We start from the raw sequence: 19,127 nt of genomic DNA on the forward strand, positions 1-19,127 counted from the left end.
TCATATGGGCACTGTACACTTCACATCACATCTCAATATTGAGTCAAGACTTTTCTATAGTGATTAATTTGCGACTGAAAAATCATGGCAATGGAATGAAAATATATGTTTTACACTTTTCAAGAAACAGAGTCAGAAATTTCCCTCTTGGCCATGATCTATGTTGTCAAATGTATCGTGCAGACAGTGATTTGAATTAGAATCTCTCTCAAAACAAAATGGAGTCCAACTGCATGAAAATTTTGGAGGACTTGCAAAAGCTGTTGAACACCTTTAAACACCAGATATATTGAGTGTCCTTGGAAAAAAAACTCCTGTCTTAATGAATTTCCACCAGTCATATGCAGCCTTTACAGCCAATATCAGCATATGAATTCAGTGACACTTATCTTACCTGTTTATAAACTGAGAGACCTTGTACTTTACTAGTCTTTATACAGAATCCCCATCCTTCTCCTTCTCTATCAGTAAGGACTCTCACAATGTTTTTTGCCAAATGTCCATTCTTAGAAGGAAGCAACTGAAGGTGTAGTGTTCAATGCAGAAAGATTTCTAACAATTTTACTTTCCATGATCTTGTGTACGTCCACATACTCACAAAGTACTGTTCGAGTACCAACTGTATTCTGACACTACGAAGTCATCATTACGATTTATCTGTCCAACACACATGAGCACAAAACAAGGAAGAAGAGACGTATTAAAAGGAGAAGTCACACTCAAATGGCTCAACAGTACATGAGCTTTCATAAAGACTAAAACTTCGCGGAGAAATAAAACTGGACTGGCTTGTTAACAAAAGCACAAAATAATGACATAACTGCAACTTTGGAGAAAGACTCAGTTGACTTCCGTGAGTGTTGGCCTGCCCTATACCGCGTCCTCGTCAGCAAGCCAGGAAATTCAGGAGGTCGTTTTCGATGATGACGGCGCTAAAGGTCGCGAAATCTGCTGGAGTTCTGGCGATAGTCCGAGGGAATGGTGAAGAGGGTGGGGCTGAGGTTGTCGCGGTACTGGAACGCCTGGAACGTGACGCGAGCCGTGATGGTCGGAAGGACGGGAACGTCTGCGGGGGGAAGGAGGGAAGGGACAATAGTGAGCTTTTGATTCTTGCAACTAACATAATCTTAACCCGTTGAGGACAAGTCCTGAGTATACTCGGGCATGTGTCTATGGGAAATGTGTGTTGTAGCAAAATCAGTCCGTCCTCAACAGGTTAATCAACATTGAGACGTAGTGCATGTTAATCTAGCCAAGAGTCACATAAGTGCCTCAATCTCGCGACCTCAAGTATATTCGAGATGATTTGGTGTTGAGATGAAACAGGGAATGTCCAACTTGATGTGCACCTTTTACACGCTATAACTTTACATCATTGCACATAAATGTATAAACCTTGTTGAAATAGCTAGAACGAGCCAGTAGCAAGCAGTGTGTGGCCATCACAGCTAGTATTATGGCGACAAACTACTTGTACTACACCAGCATGAACTTTTTATGACCGAGATAACATCACTATTCACAGATCATAAAATCTGCATCCTTCAACCTCAAAGTCCCTCTTCTGTGGCTAAGGATACAATGGACTGACATTCCATACTTCACACATGTATGACGTCTTCTGTAATGAATCAAACATCATTATGCTACTGTAAAAGTGGACATTTTAGCGTAATTATTTGCACTCGGCCTGGTAAGATTCATTTTGCGCGGTTTGAATTCTGCAGAATGAAAAATCCAAAGTGGTATAATACATACGTGTACATAGCAAGCAAAAATTTGCAAGCTTTTTCATGTCACGTAAATGCGCAAACATTTCCACATCGCGAAAAAATTCCACTTTTCCACTACATCTGCTCAAGTTTAGATATCTACACTAGATTGCAAATTTACAAAGACAATTATTTTCCTTTCCAGACACAATAAAAAAAAATCACAAGTTTCTTTTATTGTCCCCAAAGAATGAAGAAGTATAAACATATTGTATGTACATGTACAGCATGTAAAAAGAAATAATAGCATTTGAATCTTAAAAAAAAAAATTTAGCACTGATAGCTCTGGATTAGTATTGGGCATTGACTTCCTTTATAAACTCACCGATTTTAATTGGAAATCCTGGTGGGAGCTTCAGCTCGACGAATTCTCTTAACTTGCTGAAGTGCTTCATGGAGGTCAGTACTTCTAACATGTTGAGGAGGTCTGTCACTTCCATGGGGAAATCTTCACTCTGTGATACAAAGATCAGCATCAGGCATTTAAAAGTCATCAGAATATCTAGTTACTGAAACAAATGTCTTCATAAGGGACTGGAGCATGAGGAGACTCACTGCGTATTGTGAAGGTTGGCCCATCTCGATGCCCCCCCTTTAATTTTGTTAACACAAAAGAAATAAAAAGGAAAAAATGGAGGGGGTTACCCCTTAATTTTGTAAAGGCACCTCCCCCCCCCCCCCCCCCCCCCCCCCCCCCCCCCCCCCCCCGTTTATGGAATTCCTGGATCCTCCCCTGTGAAAGTAACCAATGAGCATACGCATCAGTGCATATATTCCTGACAGGAAATTCTATTCTAGCAGGCCTGTGCTAGTTTCTTAAATAACCCGGTGGGTAGCAAATGAAGCTCAATCCATTTGGGCTGACCTTTCCATTACATAGTCTCCCCACTCTTTAGACCCTTTATAAATAGTAAACATTTATTTTCGTTTGTTTCATATCCATCTGAGAAGATGGATGGGCAGCCCATATTCAGCTGCAACAGCTGGTCTTCCATGGGGTCCAGTTGGATGTCAGGCAGGACCACTTCACCGGGTTAAACACCCTGCTCTTTGCGATGAGCGAATGAAGCGGGATCTTTTAGCGTGCATGAGTTGTGACACTCTCACACACAGGACCTCCATTTTATGTCCTATCCGAGGGACAAAGTACTTTGCCTCTTACTGTAGGGGACGGTATGATGACACAGAACATTGCTCAGTGGGACTCGGGAATTAAACCTGGGTCCTTTGGCAGACACGCTACCAACTGAGCTAACTTACATGTACCACCCTTGTCTTAAGTCATACCAAACTCACTCTGGTATCACCACTGTCACTACAGAGATAACACTTAAACTCTACAATTTTCTTTCTTAGCTGGCATCAGTAACTGTCCGTGGCACCTTTTTGATTTTGTGCTACAATAATATCATGAAGCAATATTCTTCCTTTTCACATGGGATGATGTAATTGAAACTAGAAATAAGAATGTTTTAATGTTCTAGCTAACTTTTATGACTGCAGTGATGGTGTCACACAAATTCTTGGCACGACTTCTAAACATCTGCGTCACATTACTGACTACAATTGTGCAATGTAGGATGAGCCATCAGATTAGTTTCCATAGTTACACTCACCATGGCAACCGTTGCTTTAAACATCTTCCTCATCTCCTTACTCACTCGCGGTCTTCCCAGTAGCGTTAAGGCTCTGAAATTAGATGAGATGACAATGTACAATGTACACAGTGGTTTATGGATCAATATTTCTCACAGATTTCCTCTAAATCAGGGAATCCCATAATGAATGTATGGGGATCAATCGTATTCATGACTATTAGCATTTCACTTTCAGTAACATGTTTTCAAGAATTGCATGTTACCTTGACGTGTTTGACAACAGTAATAATGGATGATATGAAAGACGTGAATCATATGGGCATCTTTTATGATCTTATTCCGGCCACAGCAATAAACCCATACTATTTCTAACCTTTCGAAATAAAGGGAGGCAATGTGCTCTTACATATTCACTTTCACAATGGCATTTCTGACTTTGGTGATCTAATTACAGGTTTCTTTTTTTAATGAGCACTGACATCACAGTCACTTTCCAAAGCCGATGTTTCAAGGTCTCTATAGAATGCCTCAATAGATGATAAAGTGATATTCATATCACTGTAACTTTCTTTCATGACGCTTGTGCAATCTTGCTCCACCTCTGAGCCATTTCTTTGATTTGATTGACGTTAGTGAGAAATCCTGTCCTCATTTGAGGGAATATTTCCTTGATGAGTGCTATCCCATAAGGACTTGCAGCAGTATTAACAAACTAATCCAAATGTAACAATCACTAAATTTAATTAAAAAATCTACTGACAAGCAATCATTCACTCTACATTGATAATTCTTCTGTGTTCCATGCTACCTACAAACTGCATTCAAGGACCCAATAACGCTTTATAGATATCGACTTCTGAGGACAGACTAACTTTTATACAGCACATTGTATCTAAATCTTACCTACAAGGACCCACCAATACTTTGACATCAACTTCTGAGGACAGCCTAACTGATATATACATGCTACCTACATTTTGTCTGAGAAGTCACTAATACTTTGACATCAACTTCTGAGGACAAACTTGACTGATATATAAATGTTACCAATGAGTACACAATTAATGCTTAGACATCAACTTAACTGAGAACAGATGGACTGATATCTAAATGCTACCCAAAAGGACACACTAATGATCTGACATCAAATTCTGGGGACAAACTGACCGATATATAAACGATAATTATGAGGACACACTAATGCTTTATAAACATCAACTTCAGAGGACAGACTGATTGATACCTAAATGCTTCCGATGAGGACCCACTAATGCTCTAATAGACATCAACTTCTGAGGACAGCCCAATTTATATCTAAATGCTTCCTATGAGTACACACTAATGCCTTGATATCAGCTACCGGGAAAAGACTGACTGATATCTAAATGCTACCTATGAGTAAACTCCAATGCTTTGACATCAACTTCTGAGGACAAACTAAAAATCTCACCTCCCCCTCTCAGCTGTGACATACTCCTCCCATGTCATCTGAGACTCGGGAGGCGGAGGTAAGGATGGTCTTCTTTGTGTCTGTCATTATGAGGAGAGAATGGGAGAGATGAAGATTGCATTATGACAAAGATAATAATGATGACATCATATGCTGATACACATCCAAACACATTTTATTCTTCCCAAGTATTACTAGTACTTATTACTAAGTAGTGAAATGTACACTAAAAAAAAATAAAAAAATTACAGAGCAGCACAACTCGTTAATTAATTTGAATAGATGATTTCATACATGTATACATGTAATACCCCATTTTTACACAAGTTGGGTCCAGGAGTGCTTCTGAAGTGGTTCAACTTATGCCCTTCTGAGTCTGTTCTTTAAAGAGAATCAACGCTCGCTGAGACCAAACATGAAGTGGCCAAGAAGGGCGTAACTGTCATGATGACATTAGAATGGACAGGAACTTCTTACATACAGACTGTACGCACAGTAAGCACCACATTTCACTTACAGAACGCTCTAGACATTGGTGACCGTTTATACAGAGTTAAGAACACTTCCACAGTGCTCCTGAGCCTAGCCTCAAGAGGGGCATAACTTTAGAGCGCTCCAGGGCCTGATTGTCTGTTTATACAGAGTTCACAGGGATTCTGGAGCTTTCCTGGAGTGCTCTAAATGATGTGTATAAGATGGGGTATACGGGTAAGTATTTTTGAGTGTATGTGTGTGTGTGTGTGTGTGTGTGTGTGTGTGTGTGTGTGTGTGTGTGTGTGTGTGTGTGTGTGTGTGTGTATGTGTGTGTGTAAAGTATCTTCAAATTTTATAATCTTAACCTCTAGGAAGAGTATTATTGATACATAAACATGTGTAACAGGACTTTGCATTTGCTTTCTAAATCTTATCATCAACATTTTCATTTTGATAACAAATATAATGTGGAGTCAAAAGGGGCCTATAATGTCATACATTTATATGTCAAAACATGGGGGAAGTTTTGCACTGAAAGACCCAGAGTCCACATGATCCAGTTTCACACAATCCTCCAGAAATCTTTGTCCAGATATTAGTGACAGATGTCCGATACCTGAAAGGTGTCCTCCACTGGGGATCCTTTGCTTATACTCTCAACAGCTGCCTTGTTCCTCTGTACATCTTCATCTGATAAATGCTCTCTCCTGCCAGACCAGGGGAGAAAGATAAAATGCAAAAATATAATATTCACAATTGTAGAGTAGATGCAAGACAAAAGGATTACTGTAAAAGTGGAAATTTTCACACATTTTGCGCAAACCAGAAACCAGCGCAAAAAAAAAAAGCAAGTGAATGTTTTTTGCTTGCATTATGTTCCAGTAGTTGATGTCTTGATTCTGCAGAATTAAAAACACGCGAAACTCTTCTTGCCCTGCCAAGCGCAAAAAATTAGTCGCACAAAAATATCCACTTTTACAGTATCTCATTGTATACATAATTATATATATATTCACAGCTGTAATTACAAGACTTGGGAATTATCCAATATATCATTCCGTCTTGTGCTCATTTCCACTTGATAAATATTCTCTCCTAAGAGAATAGGGGAGAGAAAGAGTAGGAACTCGCACAGACTCCATACGATTGCATGAACGGAGGACTCCAATAATGCAAGTATCAAAAATTCATGTGAAGGCATACTTGTGAAATAGGCCCCACCACCGCCTGCCTGTACTAATATTATGGCAGCTTTCCTGCTATACTTGTGAATTCAGTCCCACTGTGTGGCTTTTAATGTTACACAGGCACAGTGGTTCACGATTTTGCCCTTAAGCATTTTATTTTTGGATAATTAACTCATAGCACTTACCTCTTTCTTGACTCGATGGCGACCCCACTGACGTCGTAGAAGTCCGCGAAGAAGCTGCCGACGAGCTCCCGCTTGTCCTCCCGGAAGAGCCAACCACTCTGGGAGCGGTTGAAGGTGATGGGCTTGGTGGAGATGTTGACGGTGACGACGTCGCTGCTCATGAGGATGTCGACCTCCTCCTCCAGCTCAGCCTCGGATTGCTGGATGAGGTTTGTGGGAGGAAGCAGCAACAATACTTTTAAAAAAAGAAGAAAGCAACTGTCTATAATAGGTTATCAAACTGTCCTAAATTTTCATAAGCATCCCCTTCAACTCCTAACACCATAATGATAACGATTATGATAATAGTAGTCGTAATGATAATAATGTTAACAATTATAAGAATATCATTGTCATTATTATAACCATTATCATTATCATCACCATCATCATGGTTATTATCATAATTAATACCATTATTTTCATCAATTCTAATGGTAAAGCCAAACATACAAATGTATTCATATTTTTACTGTAACAAACGCAAACAGAAGAAAACTGACCAGAAATGAATATAATTTATTCCTGATGGAATCCCATCTTCTTTGCTCAATTTTCCACTAATAAATCATACTTTTACTGGGCAGCATTAGCACTTGATGTACCTGGTATTATAAGGTGCAAATAATTTATCGAACAAATACATTGTATGTTTGTAATTCTGATATTAGGAAAGTGTTTATTAAAATGGCATTGAATTTCTCATTGGTAAAGGTAACTTAAATCCCCATTTTGGCACTACACATGCAAATGCCCTTTGCCCCATATTCTCTTTGTTTTGTATGATGAGGTGTGCAGAAGTAATGTATCTTGGGGGCTACAAAGTTTGTGGCAATATTTAAAAGACTTAATGTTAGATGCTCATAGATCTTGCTATAGGGGCTTGATCTCTATCGTGCTTTGTAGGTGACCACACTGTGAGCTAGGGAGAAACTTTCATGGGACAAGATGAAAGAGTTTGGCATTGGGGGATAACTCCACAAAACGATAATGCCTGAAAGCGAGTCGTTTGCGGCTCACCTCGTACGATAATCTTTGGTAGATTTTGTTCTCGTTGTCGAGGAACACCAGGGACCTCTCTGGGGTGACGGTGCCGTCAAAGAGGAACGTCAGGTCCCCCTTCTGCCACTTCATCTCCGAGAAGTCCACCAGGGTGGTGTCCACCCGGATCTGCGCCCCTTTCTTGTATATCCGGCAGGTGTCGGAGGGCAGGATGCGGGATACCAGGGGGACTGTGGCATGGTGGAGAAGGAGGAAGATAGAGTACATTTTTTAATAGTTTTTCATTTGGTTGTATCAAGCACAGCAAAAGCTTATTCATTTTTTTTCCTTTTTCTTTCTTTGAGGCCTATGTCAACTTATCTGTAGCCAACAACTTGAGGTTGCGGGTGGGATCCATTACATCAATCTCTTCACGGTACATCACCTACGCACATTAAGGAACTCATCCACCCGTACCAACCTACCGGAGTGCGTAGTCTCCATGGACACTGGTTTCTCATCCATATCACACAGGAAATGCTTAACCCTCACTTACCCTTACACTTATTACCCCAAAGCATTGTAGACACTGTCTAAAGTCCCTGGCACAGAAAGGGTTAACCATTTGTGTGCTTTGAATGCTGATTAGCACAGAAAACCCTATAGCATTGTACACATTGTCTAAAGTCAATGGCAACAAAAGAGTTAAGGGAGTTTACTATTAAAGTGATCTTTTACCACATGAGGGTCGTCTTTCTGGATCAGGGTACTAGACGCCAACATGCCCACTGGCTACTGGCTACTAATGCTCTCTCGTTGGGCTAGTATATTGAAAGGGCACTTGCCTATAAAAACAAAAGTTAGAGAGTTCTTGCACTAATACACATTTGTGCAAGAGGAATATCTATTGCAATGCCCTTTGGACTAACCTCCCTTTCAGTCTTCCGTCACCCACATCCCTCTACTTCTCCACCCACCCCCCCCCCCTCCCAAAAAAAACAAAAAAAATTATCACAATTCTAAGGATTTGGTTGAATACTTCCCTGTTATTGTTGTAATACAAAGGATGGAAAAGCTGGATGGCTATTGAATTTTATCACGATGCTATTACACATCATGGAAAATCACACAGCAAGCGCATTATTGATAAAGTACATCAAGAGAACAAAGTAACAACTGCATGTTTGAAATATTTGACCACTAACTTGACCACTCTCTTGCCAAGTCCACATCGAGATGAGAATGTAATCAATTCCAGTAGTTACTGTAAAATATTCTCATGTGAGCAATTTTTCGTGCTCGGCCAGGAAAGATGAATTTCGTGGGTTTTTTATTGCACAGAATCAAGATCTCACCTACTGGAACATATGGCAAGCAAAGATATTTGCATGCTTTTGTTTTCGCGCAGGTTTTTGGTCACATGAAACGGCTGAAAATTTCAACACCACAAAAATTTCTACTTTTTACATTGTGCTCTTCATGGTAAGATATTGAATAAGGCTGAATAAAACAATAACGCTGAACTTCTATGCTTGAACAGATGCTCCCTTTAAATCTATTCTATGGGACAGTTTGACCCAGTAAGTCAGATATCCCCTGACTCCCATTCATCATCACTATCCCATCTATCAAAAACGGAGAAACTCGGCCTTATAAAAACCATATGAAATGCTCACAATTACTCTCCATGGGGGGAAAAAACCCATCTTTTGATGATCTTTTCCATGAAAATCATGCTTGCCAAATTCCAGGCAGACCCCAGTTGCATCTAATATGAGAAATAGGATCATATCCGAAAGTTTGATCTTGTGTGCTATAAGTGCTTGTGATCACTTCAAAGTACACGGAGGAAAAACAATTAATTTTCATCTAAAAACCACATTTATAAGTATTTATGGCTTTATAAAACCAGCAGGTAGTAGGTCTTGTCAACTGCTGGAATGAAATGAAATGCAATCTCTCACAAACATACTTAATTTATCTGAAAAAAAAAGAATAAATATGACCCACTTTCATTTTAGTTCACCTCCAGAGTTGCCTCAAACCATGGTCATTGTTGTCTAAACAATACATTGTATTCCACCTGTTGTGTTTAGACTTTGTCCTACACTTATGGCACTTGGCTAAATTAATGAACTGAATTTGAATGGAATGCCAGTGCGAGAAAGAGATGTAATAGCACTTCTGTATTCTCCTCAAAGGTGCCCACAGGTTTGTGTGAAAACAAAAAACAAAGAGGGAACAACAACCTCTTGGTGGGGTAAGACGGTGAACAAAAACAACAAACTGTGCCTTGAAATGATGGTTTATATTAAGGTAAAACAAAGCTAAAGATGGGCAAATATTTCTATGGTAGCTGAAAAACAGCATCAGGGTCCTACAAGGAAAAAACACCCATTTTCAAGGAATAAAGAGATATATAATCACAAGAAATATTATGACAGAAACTGACTCCTCTGTACCCCATAAATTTAAAACAAGATAATAATCAACGAAAAAAAAACTCTGTCATCTCTGTCACTTTTTTTTCTTAGCATGTATGTCCATAAATCATAAATTTTGGGTGCAGTGGGTCACATCTTCCATTTTAGCACACTTTGTAGATATGCTACAGTCAACCTCGCACAAGTCGAATCTATTTGGACTGAAGAAATAGCTTCGACTTTAGATGAAATTCGACATATGAGGGATTAGATTCAATAGCATATAAAGAGGAGAGACTTGAAAAGACCTTCGACTTAGGCGATTATTTGACTTATGTGAGGTTGACTTAAGTAAGGTTGACTGTATTTGCTCCCTTAATCAGCAGAGCATGGTACAACTATGTGTGGGAATACATGCATGATATCTTGCCAAGGATCACCTGGCTTCACAGTGGTTAACTTTGTCTTTCTTCTACCACCTGTCCAAGCTAGGAGAACACAATTGGAATAAAACAAGACCTTAAAATACAACTTAGCAAAAACCAAAAACAACTCACTCATACAGCTGGTGGTTGGACAGGCTTATCAATATCTCTTGTGTCTATAGTGAGCTGTTTACAGACAGCGGGCATTGTTTACTCACAGAGGCTAATTAGGCGACACAGCGTTTACAAATACTTGAAGTGCACCAGAAATAGAAGGATGATAACAAAGATAGCCATAATGAGTCCTTTAGTGCAAATTTGCACAATGGATGATATAATGTACAAACACTGTTCGGTTTAAAAAAAAAACAAAAGAAAAGAAATAATGATCTTGAAGTCTGATATACTGATAGCATTGTGTAGGATCTGCCCCAGTGTCTTCTGAACCGTTTGATAGGCAATACAGTGTTAAAGGTTTGCATTGGCTAGGAATGCACTACTAATTTTGTTTTTCTTGTTTGTTTTCTGTGTGTGTCATGACCTGATAAAGAGGTGCTATTTACACAAATGAGTATAATTTTTGGAAAATACACTAACAATGCCTCTACAGTAAAGTATCACTATTATTACTAATGCTATTTACAAATACCATCATCATTGTGCTGAAACAGATTGTGATAGTGTAACGTGGGTGACATGGTATAGGGTAACATTTGATAACAATCTGTCACAGCACATATTCCCCCCTCTGCATTAACCCAAGTATACTCGGGACTCGTCTTCAACGGCTTAATAATCCCTTGCTTTCACCATTCAACACAAGAGCAAGATTGATGGCAAGATTGATAGAGAACATTAATGTTCATATGGTATAACTGGAGTGTATGGAATAAATGAGATGAACCTCTAGAAGGGCTTGAATTACTGTCATACATTGGGATTCAGCAGTCACAAAATAAAGTTAATATGGACCTCTGACCTCTGTGAAATAACATTTTAAATCCTGAAGTTAAAGTATTTTGTATATATATATGTATTCATGAACTAGCAAAGCTAGCAAAGCATTTGAGAGATCACAGACCTCCACCAAACAGCTCATTTCTACCCATATACACATAATTATGCTAAAGATGGCCCTATATCCCAATGATGGAGAATCCTTTCTTGCGTCTGGACCTTGGCTCCCTGCTACTGCACCTCGAATGCAATCAGTGCGAATATGCACACTTCAAATACACACAACTTGAATTCGCTAGTTTGTTTGGCCCTATTAGTCAATGATATTAAAAGAATTCTTTAATTTTGTTTGTTTGTGAGGTTTTTTTTTTTTTTTTGGGGGGGGGGGGGTTGTTTTTGTTTTTTTACAAATCCTGGATCCAGATTGTGATCAGGATCACTACCAAAATTTAATCATCTGTTCCTTATGTCATTATCGACTTTTCCTGAAAATTTCATCCAAATCCATCTACTACTTTTTTAGTTCTTTTGCAAACAGACAGACAAACTAATGCCAGCTAAAACATACTGTAACCCTCCTTGGGAGGGGGTAATGATCCACTAATAGCATTGGGTGATCATATCAAGTCATAGAATAATACAGAACAGTGATTATCAGATTGTATGACAATGATGCCAGTCATCTGCAACACTGTCTAACACACAGCTCTAGACGGGTTTTTTTTTCTGTGCACTTTGCCCCCATAAAGATTCTCACATCATTTTTGCTCTATTCTGATCTTATCTCATTTAATTTAGGCAGTACTCTGCTGTTTCATACCCCCATTCCACAGAAATTTTTTCTCATCGGTCACTCATCGGAAGCAAAGTTTGTTGGTTCCGGCTACCCACCGAAGTATATCGGACCGCAGTCTGATGAATCCGACTCGGTAGGTCGACTATCAGGTGAGTGTCAGACATGGTGCACATGATCCTCATCGGACAATCTCTTGCCTCATCAGATCACCGTCCGACATGTCTGACACTTAACTGATAGTGGACCAGCACAAGTCGGATTCATGGAACTGCAATCCCATAGGCTTCGCTTGGTGTCCGGAAGCGATAAACTTTGCTTCCGATGAGTGATCGACGAGAGAAAATCTCTGTGGAATGGGGGTATTATATGTGAACATGAATTCAAAAGACATTCTATCCTAGACTCTTTATACTTGTATTTGAACATACTACGGAAACTTACTTTGTGGGTTCACTGAGACCATTAAGATGGGACTACCACTTCTTATCCAACACCTTAAAGTAGTGGTCAGATGACCTTCACAAGGCCCATTCACACACATTAAAAAAATGCTAATTGAGCTGCGATTACAACAGCATTTGTTTTTTGTTTTGTTTTCTCTGGTTTACACATACACAGACATGAAAAGTTCGCAATCCACATTGCATCAGTTCATGAAGATAAATTGTGACTCAAATCAGTGGTTTGAGCGGGGCCAACCTAAGCATGTGTAACTCTTGGAGTTTGACCCAACTTTGACTAGAGTGTCCCGAGCGCCTTGCATTATGGGATACAAAAAACTGCCGTGATTTCATACAGCTTTCATTCACACTTAGCACAGCAAAAAAATTTGACTATTCCGGAAAAAGTGCAATCATTTCAGAAACATTGCACTTCTAGTAGTGCACAGATCATGATTTGAATCTCATTAATAAAAAAGTCACAATTATTACATCTGTATGTCCACACACATTTTGACAAAAAGTGTTTTTTTTTTACGCAATTCAAATTTTGACCTTCATAATTATGACTGTTGGTGGCTGTGTGAATGGGCCCATGGTGTAACACTACCACTGCATATTCTTTTCCCCCTTCATTTTCCCTTCACTCCCTTCATGCACACTGCCATAATATTCTGATTTATATTGGAATGATTTTACAAAACGAGCAACGTACAATGAGTCCCTAAACATTTCGATTAGTACAAAGGCTAAGCTCACTTAGTTCATAATACAGCAAGTATGATGTAGTGTGCCCTTTTATTTGATCAAAATCACCTTGTTTACGATCAAATTAAGTGGAGGTATTTGATAGGTGCCTGCAAAATGCTCCCTGATTGCTTCAGCCTTGCAGCCATCGTGTGCGGGCGAAGCTTTGATTCCGTCAATCGTTCCACCCGTCTGGGCGGGCCGGCGAAATGCATAACTCAGTTAAATGATACTTTAATTTGCAACTAAAGCGACACAGTGGGAGTCATTTGCATAATTGCTCCCAGTGAAAACAACGGCTCGATATTTCACGATGAATTCGACTCGTCCTATTAAATGAGATTGGTGCGAGTGAAAACGTCCTTGGTGCCAATTGTCAGCCACAGCAAAAAGGAGTCTGCTACGAGGCGCACGGGGATCGATGTGTTATTGTACTTAATCGGTCCCCTATCACCAAAATACGTGTTGTAAATAACATCAAATGACATACCATACATGGGCATTTTTTTAAAAAGAAAGAAGACGAAATGTGCACCTAAATGGGTCCTTTTTAAAAACATTTTACTGGTACAGTGCCTCTAGATTGGAAGAAAATTGTCTCAGAATTAGTGCTGTATTTATAAGATATATGACATATTACAACCTTCAAACATTTAATCTACTACAAAAAATACATGAAATAATTTTATGAGTCTGTTTATAAACTGGTTGAAAGCTGAGGATGGGTCATTTGTCATGGGATATGTCGAATGTGACTCGTTAATGTTGCACTGGAATGTCAATGGTCTTTACTGATGAATCTTTCATGGTATAGTGGTCTTCTCATTTCATTTGCACAATTTGCCATTTAACCAGCTCAACCAGGATTTACGAGGATGATGTTGGGAGGACTGCTTTTGAATGTTAAATTATTTGATAGGGGTTAGAGCTGGGGTCAGGGTGAGGGATTTGGGTTAGCTTGAAGGTACTGTGAAGGGATAGCATGACACAATTATGGAATGAACACAAATCCAAATATACAGACATTTAATCCATGGATCTATCTCATATAGTACATCTATCTTTCTACCTACTTTAATATCAACTTTCCAATATCTGCAAATATGTATACCACATAATGTACCTACATGTTGTATAACTCATCAATAATTACATGGATCATGGCATGCACATATCATGTACAACATGTACTGTAAAGGAAGATACATGTACAGTCAAGCTTGTCTACAGCGGCCACCCAAGGGGGACGGAAAAGTGACCGTTGTAGACAGGTGGCCGATATGGACAGGGTATTGGGGGAATTGAGTTTAGTGGTCATATGGTTGTTTTTGGTATGTCATGGTTCCTTCCTTTTGGATGTGTTTTTTTTTTTCTTCTTGTCCCTATTTATTGCAAATCCAGTTCTTTTTTATGCGACTCATGATTTATGTAACAGTGTATAACGACATACAGTTTTAATATTGTATATTTGCTCATGGGATCAGCCTCGAAAGGCCAATGGCCTACTGCTGATTTCCTCCACCATTTATTTTAATTGTTATGTCAATCTTGAACACACACTTTTTAACTTTTAACTGTGATTATGTACTTATCCAAAATAATTTTTGGTTTGTATATGTATGTGTTAGAACTGATTGATTGTATATTTATATGTTTTTACCTGAAGTTGTGGAAATAAACTGAAACTGAAACTGAAACTGAATATATGGCAGGTGGCCACTATAGACAGGTGGTCGCTATGGCAGGTTTGACTGTATTTTGGTGGCATGAAATTTTCGCCAATTAGAGCCAATGGCCTTTTTCACGGGAGGAATTATTTTGTGAATTGTCACTGGCATTCAATACACATAGTGTAGACAAGAGCTTTGGCTTGCATTTTAAATTTGCAAGAGTAAAATGCTGCGAACACTTCTCATTTTTACAGTATGTTGTGTGTGTGTGTGTGTGTGTGTGTGTAACAGTATATAGAAAAAAATATATAAGAAGTACAATCAATCTAGGGGTTTATGCAATGCAATGAATGTTCTCTTCACATTGAACTCAGCAACAGAGACAGATGCCAGTAGAGAAGGAAATTAGAGAGTGAACGAAAGTGAAAGAGAACAGGGCATTTTAAACAAGGTGTACAGTGTACACACACACACATATAAACATTCAACAGAGTGGAATCAAATCAAAGGGTAAGAAACCACAGACACACATGAAGTATATATTGTAACTGCTTGTATCATGACATCATTGTGTGCTTACATCAAAAAATCTACTGGTATTATACACAAAGATGGTTTGTTTTTGCTGAAGTATGTACAATGAAAGTACAGTAGCATCAGAGTGTGAGTATGTTCAGGTATTGCCTCGTGGATTCATGAGCCATTTCTGGAAGTAGAAAGTAGATTTTTTTTTTTTTTTGGGGGGGGGTTGTCACTATTTTCATGATCTTAATAAGCATCCAGTATAGTACAAAATATATAAATTTGCTCTACAAGGTAATTAGAGGTGAATCTGTTTTCTTCCTAAAAATGGGTATCATCTGATGAAATTAAAGCCCAGAGTAATTACTTGGTCTGCTCGGGTGCACCTGTTACTTAATTGAAGTACAAAGTCTGGCACTGTTAGTGACAGTCAATTACAAGTACCCTAAAATGACAAATTCAGTCTCTTTTTAACGCTGCAAATGACTCTGACCTTTACAGCTACATCTCAGTGACAAGAATAGATGTTCAAAAATGATAGATGATTACATTCACTGCGCGTAAACTGTCAACGCAGAAGACGGCTTTTCTCTTTCGTTAATGAAAGTACCGACAGACTCGGCTCTGGAATACAGTAGGATGATGTATCGGCACATCATAATAGCTCCAAAAATATACCAAACATTATCACCATGTGAAGAGTTATCACAGCTCTGTTTAAGCTTACACATGCCATCATACAGTTGTATATGGCCTGGCAGAGAAAATTAATTTTGGTAGAAATTGGCTCAGTCTCATTTTAATGTACTTCTTTTTTTTGCATTAATGACCTTTTGGCAGCCAACTGATGATGTTATACACTCTGTATGTCAGCTCCTACCTGGCATTCTAAACTCATGACATACAGCCTAATGACGTGGTTGGCTAACAAAAAAGTTGACATATTGTAAGGCATTTCTTGGTACTTTGCCTAATGTGCATAATGCACTTAAGATTGCCTATTAGTAACTCATAAATGAGCACTTAGCAAAGGTTATGGACAGACAACAAAACAAAGCATAAAGTGAACATTTAGGAGAAAGTCATAGTGTTATTGTGTATGGTGATACTACAGGACTCAATGCTGTCAGCTCATAAAGGAGATATAGCACATCACATTGCTGCATGTCTGTTTATAGAGTCATCCTTCCTCAAATTAGAGTTTTAAAATATGCTGGCTTTTAACTTGTGAGTTTCAGACTAACTGCAAAGTTGCATTCCCTCCCTTAGAGCAGTTGTAGTTGTGCATCATACCTTTATATTTTTCAAATCATTCATTTATCGCTCAGTGTATGGTTGGTCTACACCACACCATCTCACAACATAATGCAATCGAAGCACTCTGCGCTCACCAACAATTTAATAAGAGATGTTTATAGAGTTGAGTGCTTGGAATGACAGAGGTGGTAGAAGTGGTGAATAGGGGTGGGGGTTGGTTCAGTTGATGAATTTGAGTTCATCAATCGGGCAGTAGAGCTTCCACGCAGTCCATCTGGTCCATGAAGCTAAGCGGGAGTGCAAGCCCCCTCCAAGAGATTATTTCTATTCTAGCTGTCATTGAACCTGGCATGAACTGGGACACCAAGTCTAACTCCCATTCCAGAGCAGATAATATGCCATTTACCATGGATGCCCCCCCCCCCCCATGTGTCACTGGTCATGCAGTTTAAGACATAAATGACAGTGGCGTGACAATAGACTTGAAAGGTCAATGCCAGCTTTTAATACTAGGGAGAGCTAGAGATCTTTTCAGTTTGTGTTGCGCCTCCTTGGACTCCTTCCAATTCTGTCTCATCCCACTTCAAGGGACTTAGGAGCAGTTAGGATTAGGATTAGGATGCGAGATTACAGTGAGGAAAGGGAATAAGGGATTAAGGTCTATGCAGGATTCAAAACAAGATTAAGGGGAGGGTATAGTTTTGGTTGAGATGGGGATTACAGTTTTGACTCTTTGCAAGATAATTAGAAACCACTTTAAAGAAAATATTAAAGAGCATATACAATGCTAAAACGAATTACTGAGTGTATCTGATGAAATTTGGTTTTGAAACAGCTGAGATATCCAAAAACAAAGCAAAATGAAGTGGTCCTAATAAAAGGTGAGTCCCACCTTTTAAAGAAGTTTCCAGTTGTATCATTATGAGGATTACCTACCTCTACAATGTACAAATGTACCAGCTAAGAAAAGGAATCTTATTCGGGGGGGGGGGGGGGGGGGGGGGGGGGTGCAAAAGAGGCACAAAGACTCTTTAAAGGGATGGTATGATTTTGGTTGAGATGGAGATTCAGATTTTAAATTTTTGCAAGATACTTAGAAACCACTCCTATGAAATATTAGAGCATACAATTCTAAGAGGAATTCAAAGTTGATTTGATGAAAATTGGTTTTGAAATGGCTGATATATCCAAGAACAAAGAGGCCCTAATAAAAGGTGGAACCCACCTTTTAAAAGGACCACTTTGTTTTACTTTATTTTGGGATATCTCAGCCATTTCAAAACCAATTTTGATCAAATAAAATTTCAATTCCTCTTAGAATTGTATGCTCTTTAATATTTCATATAAATGGTTTCTAATCATCTCGCAAAAATGGAACGTCTGAATCCCATCTCAACCAAAACTATATCATCCCTTTAAGCAAGGCACTATAGGCGTGTCTTCATCAGCCCGAAGTTTCAAAATAGCGCGCTATCTTGCGGTTACCAAACTAGTCCGATGTCAAAATAGCGCGCTATCTGTGTAGTGAAGACGCAGATAGCGCGCTATTTGATCGGGAAAATTTCCCCCAAAATCTTGGTCTAGTTCGTCAACTAGAGCGCTAATTCGTGAAATAGCGCGCTATCTTGGGTGCGTCTCCATCAGCCCGAAATTTTCTCGATCCCTCCACGCTTCTGGTTAGCCAGCTGGCAATGGAAAGCGCATGTACAAGCAGCTAGTGATTGTGTATAGTACATTACACGCACGGTGTATTCAAGGATCACATGTGTGTACTATAGGCCTACTGTTGTTGTCATCTTTAAAACCAGGGAGGTGATTTCTCTCACCTCCCTATTAAAACTCAGTGCCGTGCATGCTAGCTGTTTTTTTTTTTTTTTTTTTTTTTGTAAACTTCTTCTTCTGGTCCACTCTACCTTAGCTAAAGATTCTTGCAGATTGTGTGCATTTTGGATTTGTTTAAACATTGCAGTTCGTTAATTTCATATAAGATGCCTCACTGGACAGAAGAAAGAGTAGCGTTATTAACATCCCTTTGGAGAGAATTTGCCGTACTGCTCACCTCCCTGGTTGTAGAACGGTGATATAGGAGATTTTGAGCGGGAAATCCACTTTCGAAGCGCGAGCCAGGCAGAGTAATATTGTAAAGTGCGCATGCGTCAATTTTCGGACTAATTTCCCGAAACAGGCTGTTCGAGCTGATGAA

At 39.1% G+C, this 19,127-nt stretch overlaps 1 protein-coding gene across 1 annotated transcript in view; it reads right to left on the reverse strand.

The window, feature by feature from the left end:
- Nucleotides 1-919: 919 nt before the first annotated feature.
- The window catches only part of LOC139722384 (ankyrin repeat domain-containing protein 13C-B-like), a 49,559-nt gene continuing 31,351 nt past the window's right edge, over nucleotides 920-19,127 (reverse strand). The window contains exons 5-11 of the mRNA XM_071633692.1: nucleotides 7,727-7,938; nucleotides 6,668-6,867; nucleotides 5,912-6,002; nucleotides 4,822-4,901; nucleotides 3,390-3,462; nucleotides 2,099-2,228; nucleotides 920-1,066 (exon numbers count right to left, since the gene is read on the reverse strand). Of these exons, the coding sequence (XP_071489793.1) occupies nucleotides 933-1,066; nucleotides 2,099-2,228; nucleotides 3,390-3,462; nucleotides 4,822-4,901; nucleotides 5,912-6,002; nucleotides 6,668-6,867; nucleotides 7,727-7,938 (920 nt within the window). The 3' untranslated portion in view covers nucleotides 920-932. The remainder of the gene's footprint in view (nucleotides 1,067-2,098; nucleotides 2,229-3,389; nucleotides 3,463-4,821; nucleotides 4,902-5,911; nucleotides 6,003-6,667; nucleotides 6,868-7,726; nucleotides 7,939-19,127) is intronic.

Source organism: Diadema antillarum, unplaced genomic scaffold (genome assembly GCF_040938485.1).
Source record: "Diadema antillarum isolate AM-2024a unplaced genomic scaffold, OU_Dant_1.0 scf00000164, whole genome shotgun sequence".
Lineage (NCBI taxonomy): Eukaryota > Metazoa > Echinodermata > Echinoidea > Diadematoida > Diadematidae > Diadema > Diadema antillarum.